The sequence below is a fragment of the Lepeophtheirus salmonis genome, chromosome 2, assembly GCF_016086655.4.
Source record: "Lepeophtheirus salmonis chromosome 2, UVic_Lsal_1.4, whole genome shotgun sequence".
In the NCBI taxonomy this organism is placed as follows: domain Eukaryota; kingdom Metazoa; phylum Arthropoda; class Copepoda; order Siphonostomatoida; family Caligidae; genus Lepeophtheirus; species Lepeophtheirus salmonis.
Genome location: NC_052132.2, coordinates 3664998 through 3678585, shown reverse-complemented (window position 1 = coordinate 3678585; position 13588 = coordinate 3664998). Strand labels below are relative to the sequence as shown.

The following is a 13588-nucleotide window of genomic DNA, read 5'->3' as shown; positions in this document are numbered from 1 at the left end:
AATAAAACAATAATTTTCTTCCTCCCGCCCTGACCTCGACCCCTTATGCTTTGTAGTTTAGGGTGTCTTAGAGTAAACTGTTGGCCACATGTCTCATCCAAATTTGGATTCATTTGAGCACCCATCATGACCGCGTCGTACACCGGACACGGCCTGTTTCGTCAAGATCTGCCAATCTGTTCGCCACCGTTTCTAGGATTTATAGTTTGTGAAGGAGGACATATTGAATGTAAAATATAGTATTTAACCATTTCAAAATTTGTACTGAATTGCTTTCTCTTGATTCCATTAAAATGGTATTTTTCGTAATTTAGTATACTACTTCAAGTTTTGCCCCCCCCTCAATACCTATATGAGTATTTATCAATAAAGTCGTAAATCTTCAGCATTTTTTAAAATCAAAGTTTTGTTGTGGTTGTGAAATCTGAACGAATTTTTTTTTCTTTTAAAATTGTATTAGCAGCATTTTATCAAATACCTATTTGTTGCCGATTAATCGCTCCATCCCTAGTTCATACCAAAATTTATTCTTGAAGTGTTTAAGACAGGAGATGTGGATATGAGAGAATATGTATAGATTTACATACATTATATATATATAGGTATGCCCTTGTATGCACGTACTTATGCAAAATGAGAAAAGACACTCATAAAATGCAGCAAATCATATTAAACATTGGATTTATAATTCGTATGAGAAAAATATCTGCATAAAGAAAGAGTTTTCATCATTCTTCTTTTTTTTTTTTTTTTTAAATATAAAAAAAAAACATTTTTTAATATCTGGGGTAAAATTTTACTCACTCATGGGCACAAATAAAGGGTTAATAACACATTTAAACAAATTGAAGCACAGTTTCTTGGATTTTCTTGCCCTTTTTTAGAGCCACCAACAATAAATTTGCAAGGCCCATGCAGCAGGTATAGACGTGCTCCAAAATCCAAATGACTGTTATATTTTGTTTTATAGATCATGGAAAACGGGAAAAAGTCAAATATTTAAAGTTTTGAAAAAAAGCTAAAATTTGAACAAGTCTATTGTACACTGTCTATATTAAAACCAATTTATTCTATTAATTTTATTACATTATTAATATTTTTTGGAGCTAAACTATCCCCCCCCCCTTTCCCTACAAATGATGAAATATAACAACGCCCCTGGTGAATATGTAAAGCTATAAGTGTGAAGAAAAGAATGAAAATATTAAAAGGGATTTTAGTTATTATTCAAGTCAAGGGATAAGTGTTAAGCTAAGTTCACTAAATGTATGGGGAATGGAAATCTTTTCCTTTTTTGTATTTATTATGAAACTTTATTTCATAGATACTGTATAAGGTAAATAATACTAACATAATGGAAGAGAATATAATATCTAAATCCATGCATAAGCACATCAGCGAATCCATCTTTAGAGATTTTAAATTAATGAGTTCTTAAATAGACAAGTGATATACTGGATGAGAAACACTTTTAGAAAATCTAATATATGAGTCCCGTCAACACACAAAGCATTCTACAATGACTTTTCTCAAAATTGAATGTGGATTACATTTTTAGTCTGCTACAAATATAATAGATAGGGGTAAAAGTAAGTTTTTGTATTTCCCACCTTTTTAGCACCTCCAAGAGCTGAACATCGATCATAAAATCGTTTCTTACCATTTGTAGAACGCTGGACACAAAAAGAAACTCGATGTTTGCGTGCCACACAAGCTTACGCTAAAAAATCTCGTGGACAGAATTTCCATCTGCGAATCACTGCTGAATCAAAACAAAATCGATCCATGTCAGAATGCACAATTATGTCCTTTATTTTGATCAATTCGTTGGTTTTAAGATGGCGATCAAAAAGAAGCGACCAGTATTGGTGAATTTAAGACAAAAAAAACATCATCAACACCAGACCTTGTACCAAGTGACTACCACATGTTCCTGTCTATGGTCATTGCACTTGAAGGTACAAATTTGGCTGAAATAGAGACATGTGATAACACATTGACATTGTTCCCAATAGGGGCAAGGGCTTATACGAGATGGGTATTATCAAGTTGGATTCTCCTGGCCAAGAAGTAATCAAATAGAACGGGCATACTTAGCTTAAATCGGATTATTGTCACACTTTACCTCATTAATAATTATCCCAACCTTAATATAATAATTAAATTCTTTCAACAAACTATTCGTATGAAACTTTGGAAGCGTAGCAAATTGGCCTTGAACAAACCAAAATTGTTCTCACAATTAAAGAATAATAAGTTGATAGTTCATATTTAGTAACCACATATCTCTATGAATTATTGTTCAGTAAGTATTTAAGAAGTAAACAATTATATAGGGAGTTTCTCTATTTTTTATTAAAATTGCGTTTATGATTACATCCAATGTATTGTCATGTTTTATAAGCTTAAAGTCATCTATAAAAGATTAATATTAATTCAGTCTGTAGGGTTTTGTTTGAACTATGCGTCAACCAATGTGAAGTGAACCCAAAATTATGTATTATTAAATCAACAATTTAATTTCAATTCGGCATAAACATAATGCTAAGCATGGAATAAGGTCAAATAAATGTTTTTTTCACATCCAACTTATTCTAAATTATGCATTTATTTATTTCAAAGATATTTATTGTAATCAATCAAAAGGCTGTTAAAAAACACGCTCCTAAATACAGGGCGAGTCAAATTAACTGCCTTTTTTATCATTTGTGGCACTTGGTGTGTAGTTGAAGTGGAGGAGTGAGCCTGGTCTCATTTCAAAGGGGTAGGCGTACAGTTTTCTTGCGAATGCAGTCCTTTAATTTCTGTCATTTCAATGCGTCAGGAAGTGTCAATAGACAAAACATGCGCTACTGGTATGATACCAATCCGTAAGAATTACATCAAAGGCCGTTGCATTCACCAAAGGAAACTGTTTAGTGTGAAATATCCTCGGCTGGAGTTATTGGCCCCTGGTTTTTTGAAAAGAATGAGGTCACAGTTACAATAAATTCAGAACGTTATATTCAGATGTTATTTGATTTCATTTGTCCCATAAATTGAAGAATTAGACTTAGAGGATATTTGGTTTCAGCAGGACGGAGCAACGCCGCACACTTCAAGGGCTTCAATTAATGTTTTGCGAGAACTCTTTCCAGGGCACCTGATTTCAAGAAGGGGTGGCCAGCCTGTTCACCGGACTTAACTCCCTGTGATTTTTATTTCTGGGGTTACTTGAAATCCAAAATTTATTTCAACCGCCCAAGAAGCCTGACAGATTTGAAGACCAATATATATATCACATTTAACTTGTTTGATCTTTACAACTAATTAAAACAAAACTTTAAAGTTTTATTTTCATTATATAAAAAAAATAAAACCTTTCTGAATGACACAGCTTATTTTATTGACCTTTGAAAAAAGGAAGTTAGTTTGACTCACCCTGTACATAATTATATACAGAAGATTATCTGGAGGAGTGAGTGAACATCAAAGTTTCAAACATTACAATTACCTAAATGTACAATTTGATATATATTTATGTTGAGCAAATAACGAACAAACGGTCATTTAATTTATGTGTATAATATTATGAAAGTAAATTGTGATATCAGTTCATTAAACAACATTAATTTTTAATTAGAATTCCTTTTTTGTTGGTTTTTATGTTTATTTGGCAGGAGGGGGCCTTTTTTTCTTTCATGTTAGTTAGATAGATCGATATATAAATGAAATATTTTATTCCTAGAATTTATTTTGTCATGCCTACAAATTCTGAATTATAGATACAGCTGAAAACAAATATCTCTAACCTATTCAAATCCTAATATTAACGTACCTACTTATCTCGAAATTTTATTACACACATATAAATAACTCGAATAGATGGTCAAAAGTTGACTCTTTTTATTTTTCCCCTATTTCTAGACAATCACATACGATGGAGCATTGTTTTATTGTAAATGGAACGGGTTGAATTTTTAGACTGTATACTTTATAAGGGGCCAAGGCTGTAACCAGGATTGGCTAGCATAATATATCATTTTAATTTATTTCTTCTTTAAATTTTTTAAAGACCTTTTTTATAAAGGCCCCATAAACACATAACATCACGTGATGCTAATCGTGTGCATGTTAAAAAAATCAATCACAAATCAACATAGCAATCCTAACCATTTGAATAAAGTTTTTTTGAGGAGAGACAATTGCAGATAGCAATGAAAAAGAGGGAGAAACAAGGAAATAGTCAAAAAAAACTTCAATGTTGATCCTCAACTCTACTTTGAGTCGAAAAATTATAACTCTGCAAAAATCTTCAAGTTTAATTTTCATCTGTTATGACCATACACAAATCCGTTCAACCCTGTTGTGTATGAAATTATATTTAGTAGAAAAGGAAGATCCCTCTTTAGGAATTACATAATAATTATGATATCTCAAAAAAAAAAATACACTTTTCAGTTAGCCAACTCCGAAAAAAGGGGTGAGCTAATTAATGTACCGACAAGCATTACTGATTATAAACACCTTTAAGTTGCTACAAATCTTTGAAAGCCCATTTAAAAATGAATAATTATTGAGCAAAAAAGTTTAAAATTTGGATACGATTCTGTAATGTTAGTAGAATCAAATAAATTATGTTTATATTTATATTAGGTAGAGGATCAAAAAAATATATATTATACATAAATATATATTTGACTTTTTTATAAATAAAGTTTATTTCCTTGAAACTCAAAATTGGTCTGAGATCATGATTGGATTCCACCATTTCTGTTATTTTATTCACATTTTTTTAAATGTCCCTCCTGAGTGATATGCATCATTGACATAAAAAAGAACGGCACGAAACCAAAATGGTACATAATTGGATATTATAGTATTTAAACCATAATCATTATTTATATTTTTATCCGGGTGGATTGCATTTTCATCATTATCAAAGAAAAACTGTAAAATACGGCTTATTTTCTTTTTGTTGAATGTCCGTCTTTGACGCACATTCAACAAATACAGAGTCAAACAATCAGACAACTGTTTAAAAAGTGTAGGAAATCTAATCTTTCTAACGCTATCTAGCATGTACCGATTGCACTTATATACTGAGAAATACACATGACTAAAGCCATTTATTGAAAAATAAGGATTTTTTTGCTACATCTCTTATTAGAGTTAGGGCAAAGAACAGTACCCTAGTTCCCTCCCCCCTATAGTTATTAAAAATAATTAGTATATAAAATAAAGAAAAGTTCTCGAATTTAAAAAAAATAAGCAACTAACTCTTTCCCAATCTCCCCATTTTTAAAGAAACTATTAACCATTCTACAAAATATTATTTAAAATCTAAAATAGATGCACATAAACTTATTAAATTAATTAAATATAAATATACAAGGGAAAAAAATAAACAAATCATAAATAGTTTGATTTTCCAGAAGAAGAAACAAAAACCAGAATTATTTTTCTGGTATAAATCAGACTATCCTTATTTGTATAAAGTTTCAGATAAAGCATCATAGTAATGAAAAACTCATTTGAAAATTGCATGAACCACGATTTTTTAACAAGATTATAGCCAATGTGTAAGAATCTTGCTTGGACTGAAAAATTCAATTAAAGGTCTGTAATTACTGTATCCAAGAAAATCACACTTTTTTAAAGTACAAGAAGATCACGTCTCTATTTATTCAAGTTTGATCCCTTGATTATAAATGTGACGTTATTTTTTCTCTGCAAGCCTTGTGACCCTCAAAAAAAAGTTATACATTTATTTTCTATTATTAAGGTTCAAAGCTTTTGTGAGCGCTTGGTTATATTATCTGAATATATTTTAAAGGCTAATTTTAAATTTTTTTGAAAAACTAATTAGGTCTAAAATTTCTATAACACGCTAATAACTTAAAGAACTATGTTTTATCATTTATAATTATAATAATAAATTTAAATGCACTATCTATGATTTGCATCAAGTAGTATTCAATGAAGATGTTAAAGTCTTTTTAATTTTTAAAGCCATTTGATGGAGTTTTCTTTGGATTTATTGGATATTTGTAGATTTTATTTACTAAAAATATCAACTTTGAGCCCCCAAAATTGTGATTCCTTCTATTATGATGCAAATTATAAGGTTAGTTACGTCTCTTTAAAAGTCGATATCGAGGTGGATCCTTCCACTTTCTTATCTTGATAAGTAAGACCCGTTATCCAGAAATTTTGGTATTAAATATAAAAAATTCCTTTTGTTGATGCTTAGATGCCTCCACATTGATAACTTAAAGAAAAGTGAAGTTAAAATTTCTATAGCACTCCTCCAGCTATCAACACAGATCCAAGATTAAACTTAAGAAATCTATTTATTATTTTAGATCGATTCTAAAAACATTTGGAATCAGGAGATCAAACTTTATTTAACTGAGCATATATTGTTTTTGAATCATTTTTGTTGTTGGATAGCGGTGTTTGTACAATATGTAGTTCGTTAAAGTTTTCACATGATATCACAAAAATTGTGTTACATTGATGAGAAGAATTTTCAAATCAATGAAGGAGTTATGATTACATGACTTTTTGTTCGTTTTAAATTTATTATACTTTTTTTTTACTTTTAAATAGGTTTTAATTCTTATTTCAAAAGTGGCTCTTTTCATAAGAAATATGCATAAGTTTTTGAAAAATTAAAAATGAAAACAAAAAGATTTTGAATATAACGCTTATATACTATGTATATATATATGTTTTTATTAATTGAAATACATTCAGATATTTCACTTTGAAATAAAAGTACATTTATATATATGTTTATTTGTTTTTAAATTAACTCTGACAAGATAATATTAATTAAATAAATTCTTGAATAAATAATGTTTTATCTATTTTATGAGAAACCCCTTGAAGGAAGAGGACACATTGATCAATTTATTAATTATTTAATTTCAACAAATACATAACTATCTATATTATTATTTTGAGTATGTTGACGTATTGTCTCTATTAATTAAATTTAATATCTTAAAAAAGTGGGCATACATATAATGCCATTCCCTGTTTCAAGTCTTTTTATAAAGTATCAGACGCAGAAAAAATAGGAGATCACTCGGAAAACTTGATTGTTAAGATGTGAACTTTACAAAAATATGAATGAAGGGTTTGAAAAAAAAATGACTTTATTTAAAAAAATACAGAATGGACAACCAAATTCAATAGGTTGACCATTATCTACTCCACTTTACAGTCGAGTATATATAAAACTTACAGCATCGACATTGATGACCAAATTTAATCTTAAAATTTATATTTTAAATCTGTGAATTCTTAATCTAAAATACAGAATAGGGATCCAAAACTTGAAATACCAGGTGCTCCATTGAAATCTGAGCACTTACTAATTCCATAATTAGAACTGGTTGAGTTATTTCAATTAATTCATAATTCGATATATTAAAGCATAAACAATCAATTACAAAAATTAACAGATTTGAGCTTTCTAGCTTACGTACAAGTCGACAATATTAAACTTCACATGATATAAAAATTTCCATTTGTACACTCCAAGCAGTTGGACGTCTCCAGGATCATCATCTACGCTGCCAGTAAGTCTGAAACTTTGAAAAGCAAGAAGGGATCTGTCAAAAAGGGCAAACTGAATCCAGAGGAGTTAAAGAAAACAGCCTCTGCAATTCCCTCAAGTCCATGAGGGCCGATGTAAGGAATCTCAGGACTTCACACCTGACTGAAACCTATCAATAAAAGTGGATGGAAATAGCTTTGTGAGGGTAAAGAGGCCATTCTTGCAAAACTTTTTTGAATGTGTTTTTTTTAAGTTCTTTTGAAATCTTTTTTGACTCAGACACATATCTATATATAATATTAATTTTGTTGAAACTATATTGTAAAGAGATATATGATACATATATTGCTTAAGTTTAAAATTCAAAGTGTTTTGATCTAAATGGACCGAGTGGAAGGATGACTATATTACGAGAAACGTAATTTTAATGTTATCAAGAAGAGACAACTCAAAAGATAGTTTTTTATGTTTAAACACTATATTTTGCAATTGTCTTTATTCAATATGTATTCCTTCACAAGCAATTACAGCCACGGTGCCCCGGTCAACAGATTTACAGCTGGTCAAAATGAAGGTTGTGCCCATGGCGTACAACACTGTCATGATTTGAGCTCGTAGCTCATCCGAATATGAAAAAGTGATATGACTGATATTATTGTCTATGAAACCCCATACATGTCCAGGATGTTGATGTAAAGGCTGGAGGCAGGACAAAAGTCAGCCATATCGTTGCTGTACAATTTTTGGTTTTTCTTGGGTGTATGGGTGTAGTGTCCTTAGACACCTCAAAAGAAACTCACTTGTATGCATGCTGAGTCCTAATTTATTATTAACTCTTAATATAAAATAACAAGAGATACACAAAAAAGAAAACAAGAACAGATTTTAAGCACCAAAAAATCCCCATATTGATATTAATAAAAATACAAATATTATAGTCACTACACACTTCCCCTTCAACCAGTTTTTGGCTTAAGGTTATATGTTGAAATAAATTTGGTTTTACTATTCCGCTCAATAACAAAAACTTTTTCTAAACCTCTGAATGACTTTATATAGTCCACTAATGAAAGGTTCCAAGGAAGACTTAATTGGATGCTTCAAAATATATACATGAGTAGTGTTCATTAATTTTTTGTAAGCAGAATCGGATATATCTTTCTTTGTATTGCTGATGTTATGGTAGGTATTTATTTGTTTCGGATGGCTCTTCTCATGATGTAGTAGAGAACCAGACGTTCGAATATCATCTCCAAAAACCAATCTTGCTGGGGAATAATTTTGGCAAGATTAAGGGGTGATTCTTAAATCCAACAATATATTTGTCAGAACATCAACACAACCACTACCTGTTTCCAATATCTTGCGTTCGAGCACTGCATCAATTCCATAGTCGGAAGCATTCACACTAAGTCTTAATTCTTCATTTAGGACATAGTTATCAAGATTGGTAACCTTGTCCCTGCCACTTTTAAAATCTAAGTAAGCCTTCCCCAAACCTGTATTCCAAGATATTGGCAAAGATTTTTTCTTATTTTTAATTGCATGGTAAAAGGGACGAGATAGTTTTCCAAGATTGGAGATGAATCTTCTGTAATAATTTGCTATCCCAATCAACTATTTCATTCTTTTAAAATTCATTGGTTTGTCAAACTGTTTAAAAGAAGATAACTTAAAATCATTGGGTCGTTTCCCCTATTTGAGATTGTGAATCCCAGAAGTTCAATATCATTCTTGCAAAATTGACTTTTTTGTAAGTTATAGCTAAGTCCATTATTTTCAAAGCCTTCAGAACAGTTTCAATCAGATTGTGATGTTCTATTTCTGTCTGCGAATATAAGAGGATATCATTTCCGTGAGCAAAGCATCCTTGAATTTTGCCTAAAACCTTATCTATCATTATCTGAAAAGAACTTGTGGCATTTTTAAGCCCAAAGGGCATCCTAGCATACTAGAAAACACCACAAGGTGTTACTATAGTAGTTTTTTCTTTGTCCTGTTCGAGCATGGGTACTTGATGATAAGTTTTCAGCAAATCTAATTTACTGAAGAAGATTGCCCTACCAATTTTTTCCTTGAATATCATTATAGATGGCATTGGATACTTGTCAGGTTTGGTGATATTATTAAGTAATCTGTAATCGCCAACGAGGCGCCATTCACCATTTTGATTCTTTACCAAATGAATGGGGGAAATCCAGCAAGAGTTTGAAGACTCCAGAATTCCTTTTTTTTAACAAGTTATCTATTTCCTCTTTTATTATTTTCTCTTTTTCAGGTGTAAACTTCCGAGGTCTAGAGAAAACGGACATCCCAGAGGCTTCGATAGAATGGTATAGACCGTGTAAACAATCACCAAAAACATGAATTGTTTTTTAAAGCAGTCTACTTAAAAACGATCTCTTTAGATGAAGCACAATCTGTTTCAATTGAAATACTATTTACATGGTAGACCTTTTCAATAAATTTATTATTATAAACATCTAACAAAAAATTATGGTGCTTGAGAAAATCATAGCCCAATACCCCAAACTTTATATCTGACACAATTAATTTAAAAATCCGTCCCGTCCTTGGAGATTTCATTAATTAGGTCCCATACTTGGGATTCCTTTTCACAAACAGAGATATTGTCCCTGTTTGAAATGGGGTTCACAATCTTGTTGGTAAGTGTTTGCCTTGAACCAACACAAAGCCTCGTTAAAATTACTTTTAAGTCCGAGTAAGGCTGTTCTGACTTCAAGCACTTGTTTAAAGAATAATCCGGTACTTTTTACAAAAAGTCCTCCAGAATTGCACTCAAAAGATAGTTAACCTTCGTCCTTTTCCTGACTTATTTTTGTCAACTCAATTTGAGCATCAATACGAAGGAAGTATCCTGTCGGCTGTAAGGAGGTAAAAGATAGAATTTTCACTGACACGTGATTAATTTCACTCACTTACAGTATTGAAGAATATTATGCAACGGCATAATTCGTTTAGTTTGGGTCACCATTGTAGTGTCCGTAGAAAACTCAGTTGTGTACATGCTGAGTGCTAATTTATTACTGACTCTTAAAATACAATAACAAGAAATACACAAAAAAGAAAAGATGAACAGATTATAAACATCATAAAATCCCCTTATTGATATTAATATAAAATACATATATTGCAGTCCCTACATGTGGCTATAATAGACTTCTTGATGTTGTAGACCAGTGGTTCCCAATGTGGGGGACACGTGACACAAGGGAGGATGCAAGATGATTTCCAAAAAAAAAATATGCATAACTTAAATCGATATTACTTTGAATGGCAAGAAAACTTAAATAATGATGAATGTACATATTCTTTATAAGTATCTTCTAGATCTATTAAAATAAGTAGGAAATATAAGCAATTTTTGTGGGATCCGCTGCTACATATATCACCCTTTCATTTGAAAATCTCCAATACTGATGGAACGTCCTAGATCCTGGCGGCAAAAAAAAGTGAAAATTTAATCCATCGGTATCACTCCAACAAAAGAAGCTACTGAAGTCAATCCTCAGAAGTTTTAGAATTTCTAACCCGGACTCCTGATTGGTAGTATTTACTTTTATTCCAATAATTTTTATATAGTAACAATTATGGATGTTTTTTATCAATTATGTTTTTATTATTATTATTATTGATGCACTTCTTTTTTCTTTTCTTTTTTAATCAATGACACTTAACTTCCCCCACTGGAATACACTGTTTGTATGAAATAGACTATTTTGTGTTTTTATTTTTCATCTGGCCTATTTGATAGAATTTTTTGAAAGTTCTTATTTGAAGCAAAAACTTTAAAATCTAATGCATATTTATTTATGTAATTGCTTTGTACAAATATAATAGCGGTGAATAAATAAAACTACATTGCATGCTTAAAAGAAGTCATTCCATATGAAGCGAATTATTTATCAAAAATTTTTTGTAAAAATTGAAAAGGTTCATTTTCTTTTCAATTTACTTCATATCAGAAACCAAAAGATACTTTTATGAGTATTTGTTTATCCAGTGAAAAAATTAACAGTACTTTTGAGTCCAAGTGAAGTCTTAAGTCTTACCACTTAGTGACTTGCATTCTGGTCTAAAATTCATTTTAACAAAAGACTTTTGACGACACATTTTAGACGTCTTGTACGAGTCTCTACCAGGGTAATAATCTGAATCCCTACAATCAAATCATCCTGATATATGATGTATGTATGTAATTGACAAGAAGAGCCCTTCAAATCATATTAAGAGCTCAATAGAGATCTAATAATCTTATATTTTTTGTTTTAAAGAATATTCTACAGCATAAAAAACACCTTTACAAGATTCTTCCTATCTTCCTATAAAAACCATTTATGTAAATATACATTAACATTTTTATGATAACTAAAGCTACTTTATGTACGAAAAAAAATAAAGGATAAAAAAATGTTAAAATGTTGAAAGATCAAATTTCACAAATGTAAACAAGATTTTCTGTGTATTTGAAAATACATTTATAGATATGTTATTATTTTATTAAAAAGCTCTCAATAAATCATTCAATTTTAATCTATTCCTCGAGCTACTTGTTTGGAGAGACTCAATGCATTTGGAATTAAATTTAGTTCAAAGTTAAACTAAAGTCTTTACAAATCCAATGAAAAAACAAGGGTTGTAATATAATTTTTACCTTTATTGTTGCTATTAGCTTCACCACAAGGGGCTCCGATGAGTACACAAATCGTGATGAGAAAAAAGATTTGCACACTCATAGTGTGTTTCTGTCTTATTTAAAATCCCTTCAATCCACGTTAGTTCACACTTTAAAAGAAACACATTTAAAGACAAGGACAATATATGATTGTTTAATATTTTCCTCTAAAAAATAAGAAGAAGAGACACACTAATCAAAAAAGAACACTGGTTCAAAAATATACCACCCATGCCTCTATGGCACACGAAACAAACAACTCATTCGTTATGTATTATTTAACAATAATTTTCTTTTGTTAATCAATCCCTTTTCAATAATTATTATATATATATATATATAATATTGTTAAAAAGAAGCGACTGGTATTATATTATATGGATTTAAGAAGAGAGAAAGAGAGTATAATAAAGGAGAAAAGTAGGAGAGAGAGAGAGAGCACACGTCAACCACTCGATTTCTATTTCAATATCAAACTGTTTGAGTGTATTTTATAACAAGGGGGGAGGAATAAAAAAAAGAAAAGTCGTGAGAGTCGTCCTCGACGGTTTCTCCCTTCTCCTTCCTTCTTTTCACCACTATTCCTTTTTATATTTAAATATTTATTTATATTTCCCTCTTTCCTTCTTCACTCTAAAAACCAAACAAGAATATCCATTTTTAATTTTATAGTTTGTGATTTAACAGCTTTTTTATCGTTTATTTGTAAATGATCTAGAATATCCACTTACATGTAGAGTTATTTAAAAACAAGGACATTTTGAACCCTCTGTGACACCAGGACTTCCTTTCTTGGAGCATTAAAAAAATAAATAAAAAAACATTTAATTATATTTAGAACTGAGAACTTGGAAAAAGCTTATTTTAACGTCTCTACAAGCTTCTTTTTTCTTTAGTTTTTGCATATCCTCACGCAATCCCTTACTTTTTTCACCTGGATTATCTATTTCAATATAACAATCTATATTAATAAAGTAAAATCTATCACACTGATTGTTTATTTGATTGAACAGTGGGTTTTTTTTTCATCTTATTATTTTATTTCAATCTTAATGAAGAAAAAAAATCTAAGTATAGATTAATTGTCATGATTGTCCTCATAAAGTATAGAGAATAACTCTAAGGTTTCGTTGGTGAGTTATCGTTTATAATACTAAAGCATGTCATATTACCTAAACGAAGTTTGTCTGTGACACCTAAAAACTCCGAGCAGTGCCAAATATGCCCAATACTACCACTAGTAAAATCTTACTTTTAAAAAGCCAAGCCTTCTTTTGAGGAACGATTATACATATTGAGTATTCAACTTGAATTTTGGCTATGAAAAGCCCTATACTAAATTTCTA

General features: G+C 30.4%; 1 protein-coding gene across 1 annotated transcript in view; it reads right to left on the bottom strand.

Annotated features, from left to right (window-relative positions):
- The window catches only part of LOC121113887 (uncharacterized), a 174711-nt gene extending 162012 nt beyond the window's left edge, over positions 1-12699 (bottom strand). The window contains exon 1 of the mRNA XM_071894163.1: positions 12222-12699. Within this exon, the coding sequence (XP_071750264.1) occupies positions 12222-12303 (82 nt within the window). The 5' untranslated portion in view covers positions 12304-12699. The remainder of the gene's footprint in view (positions 1-12221) is intronic.
- Between the last annotated feature and the right edge of the window lie 889 nt (positions 12700-13588).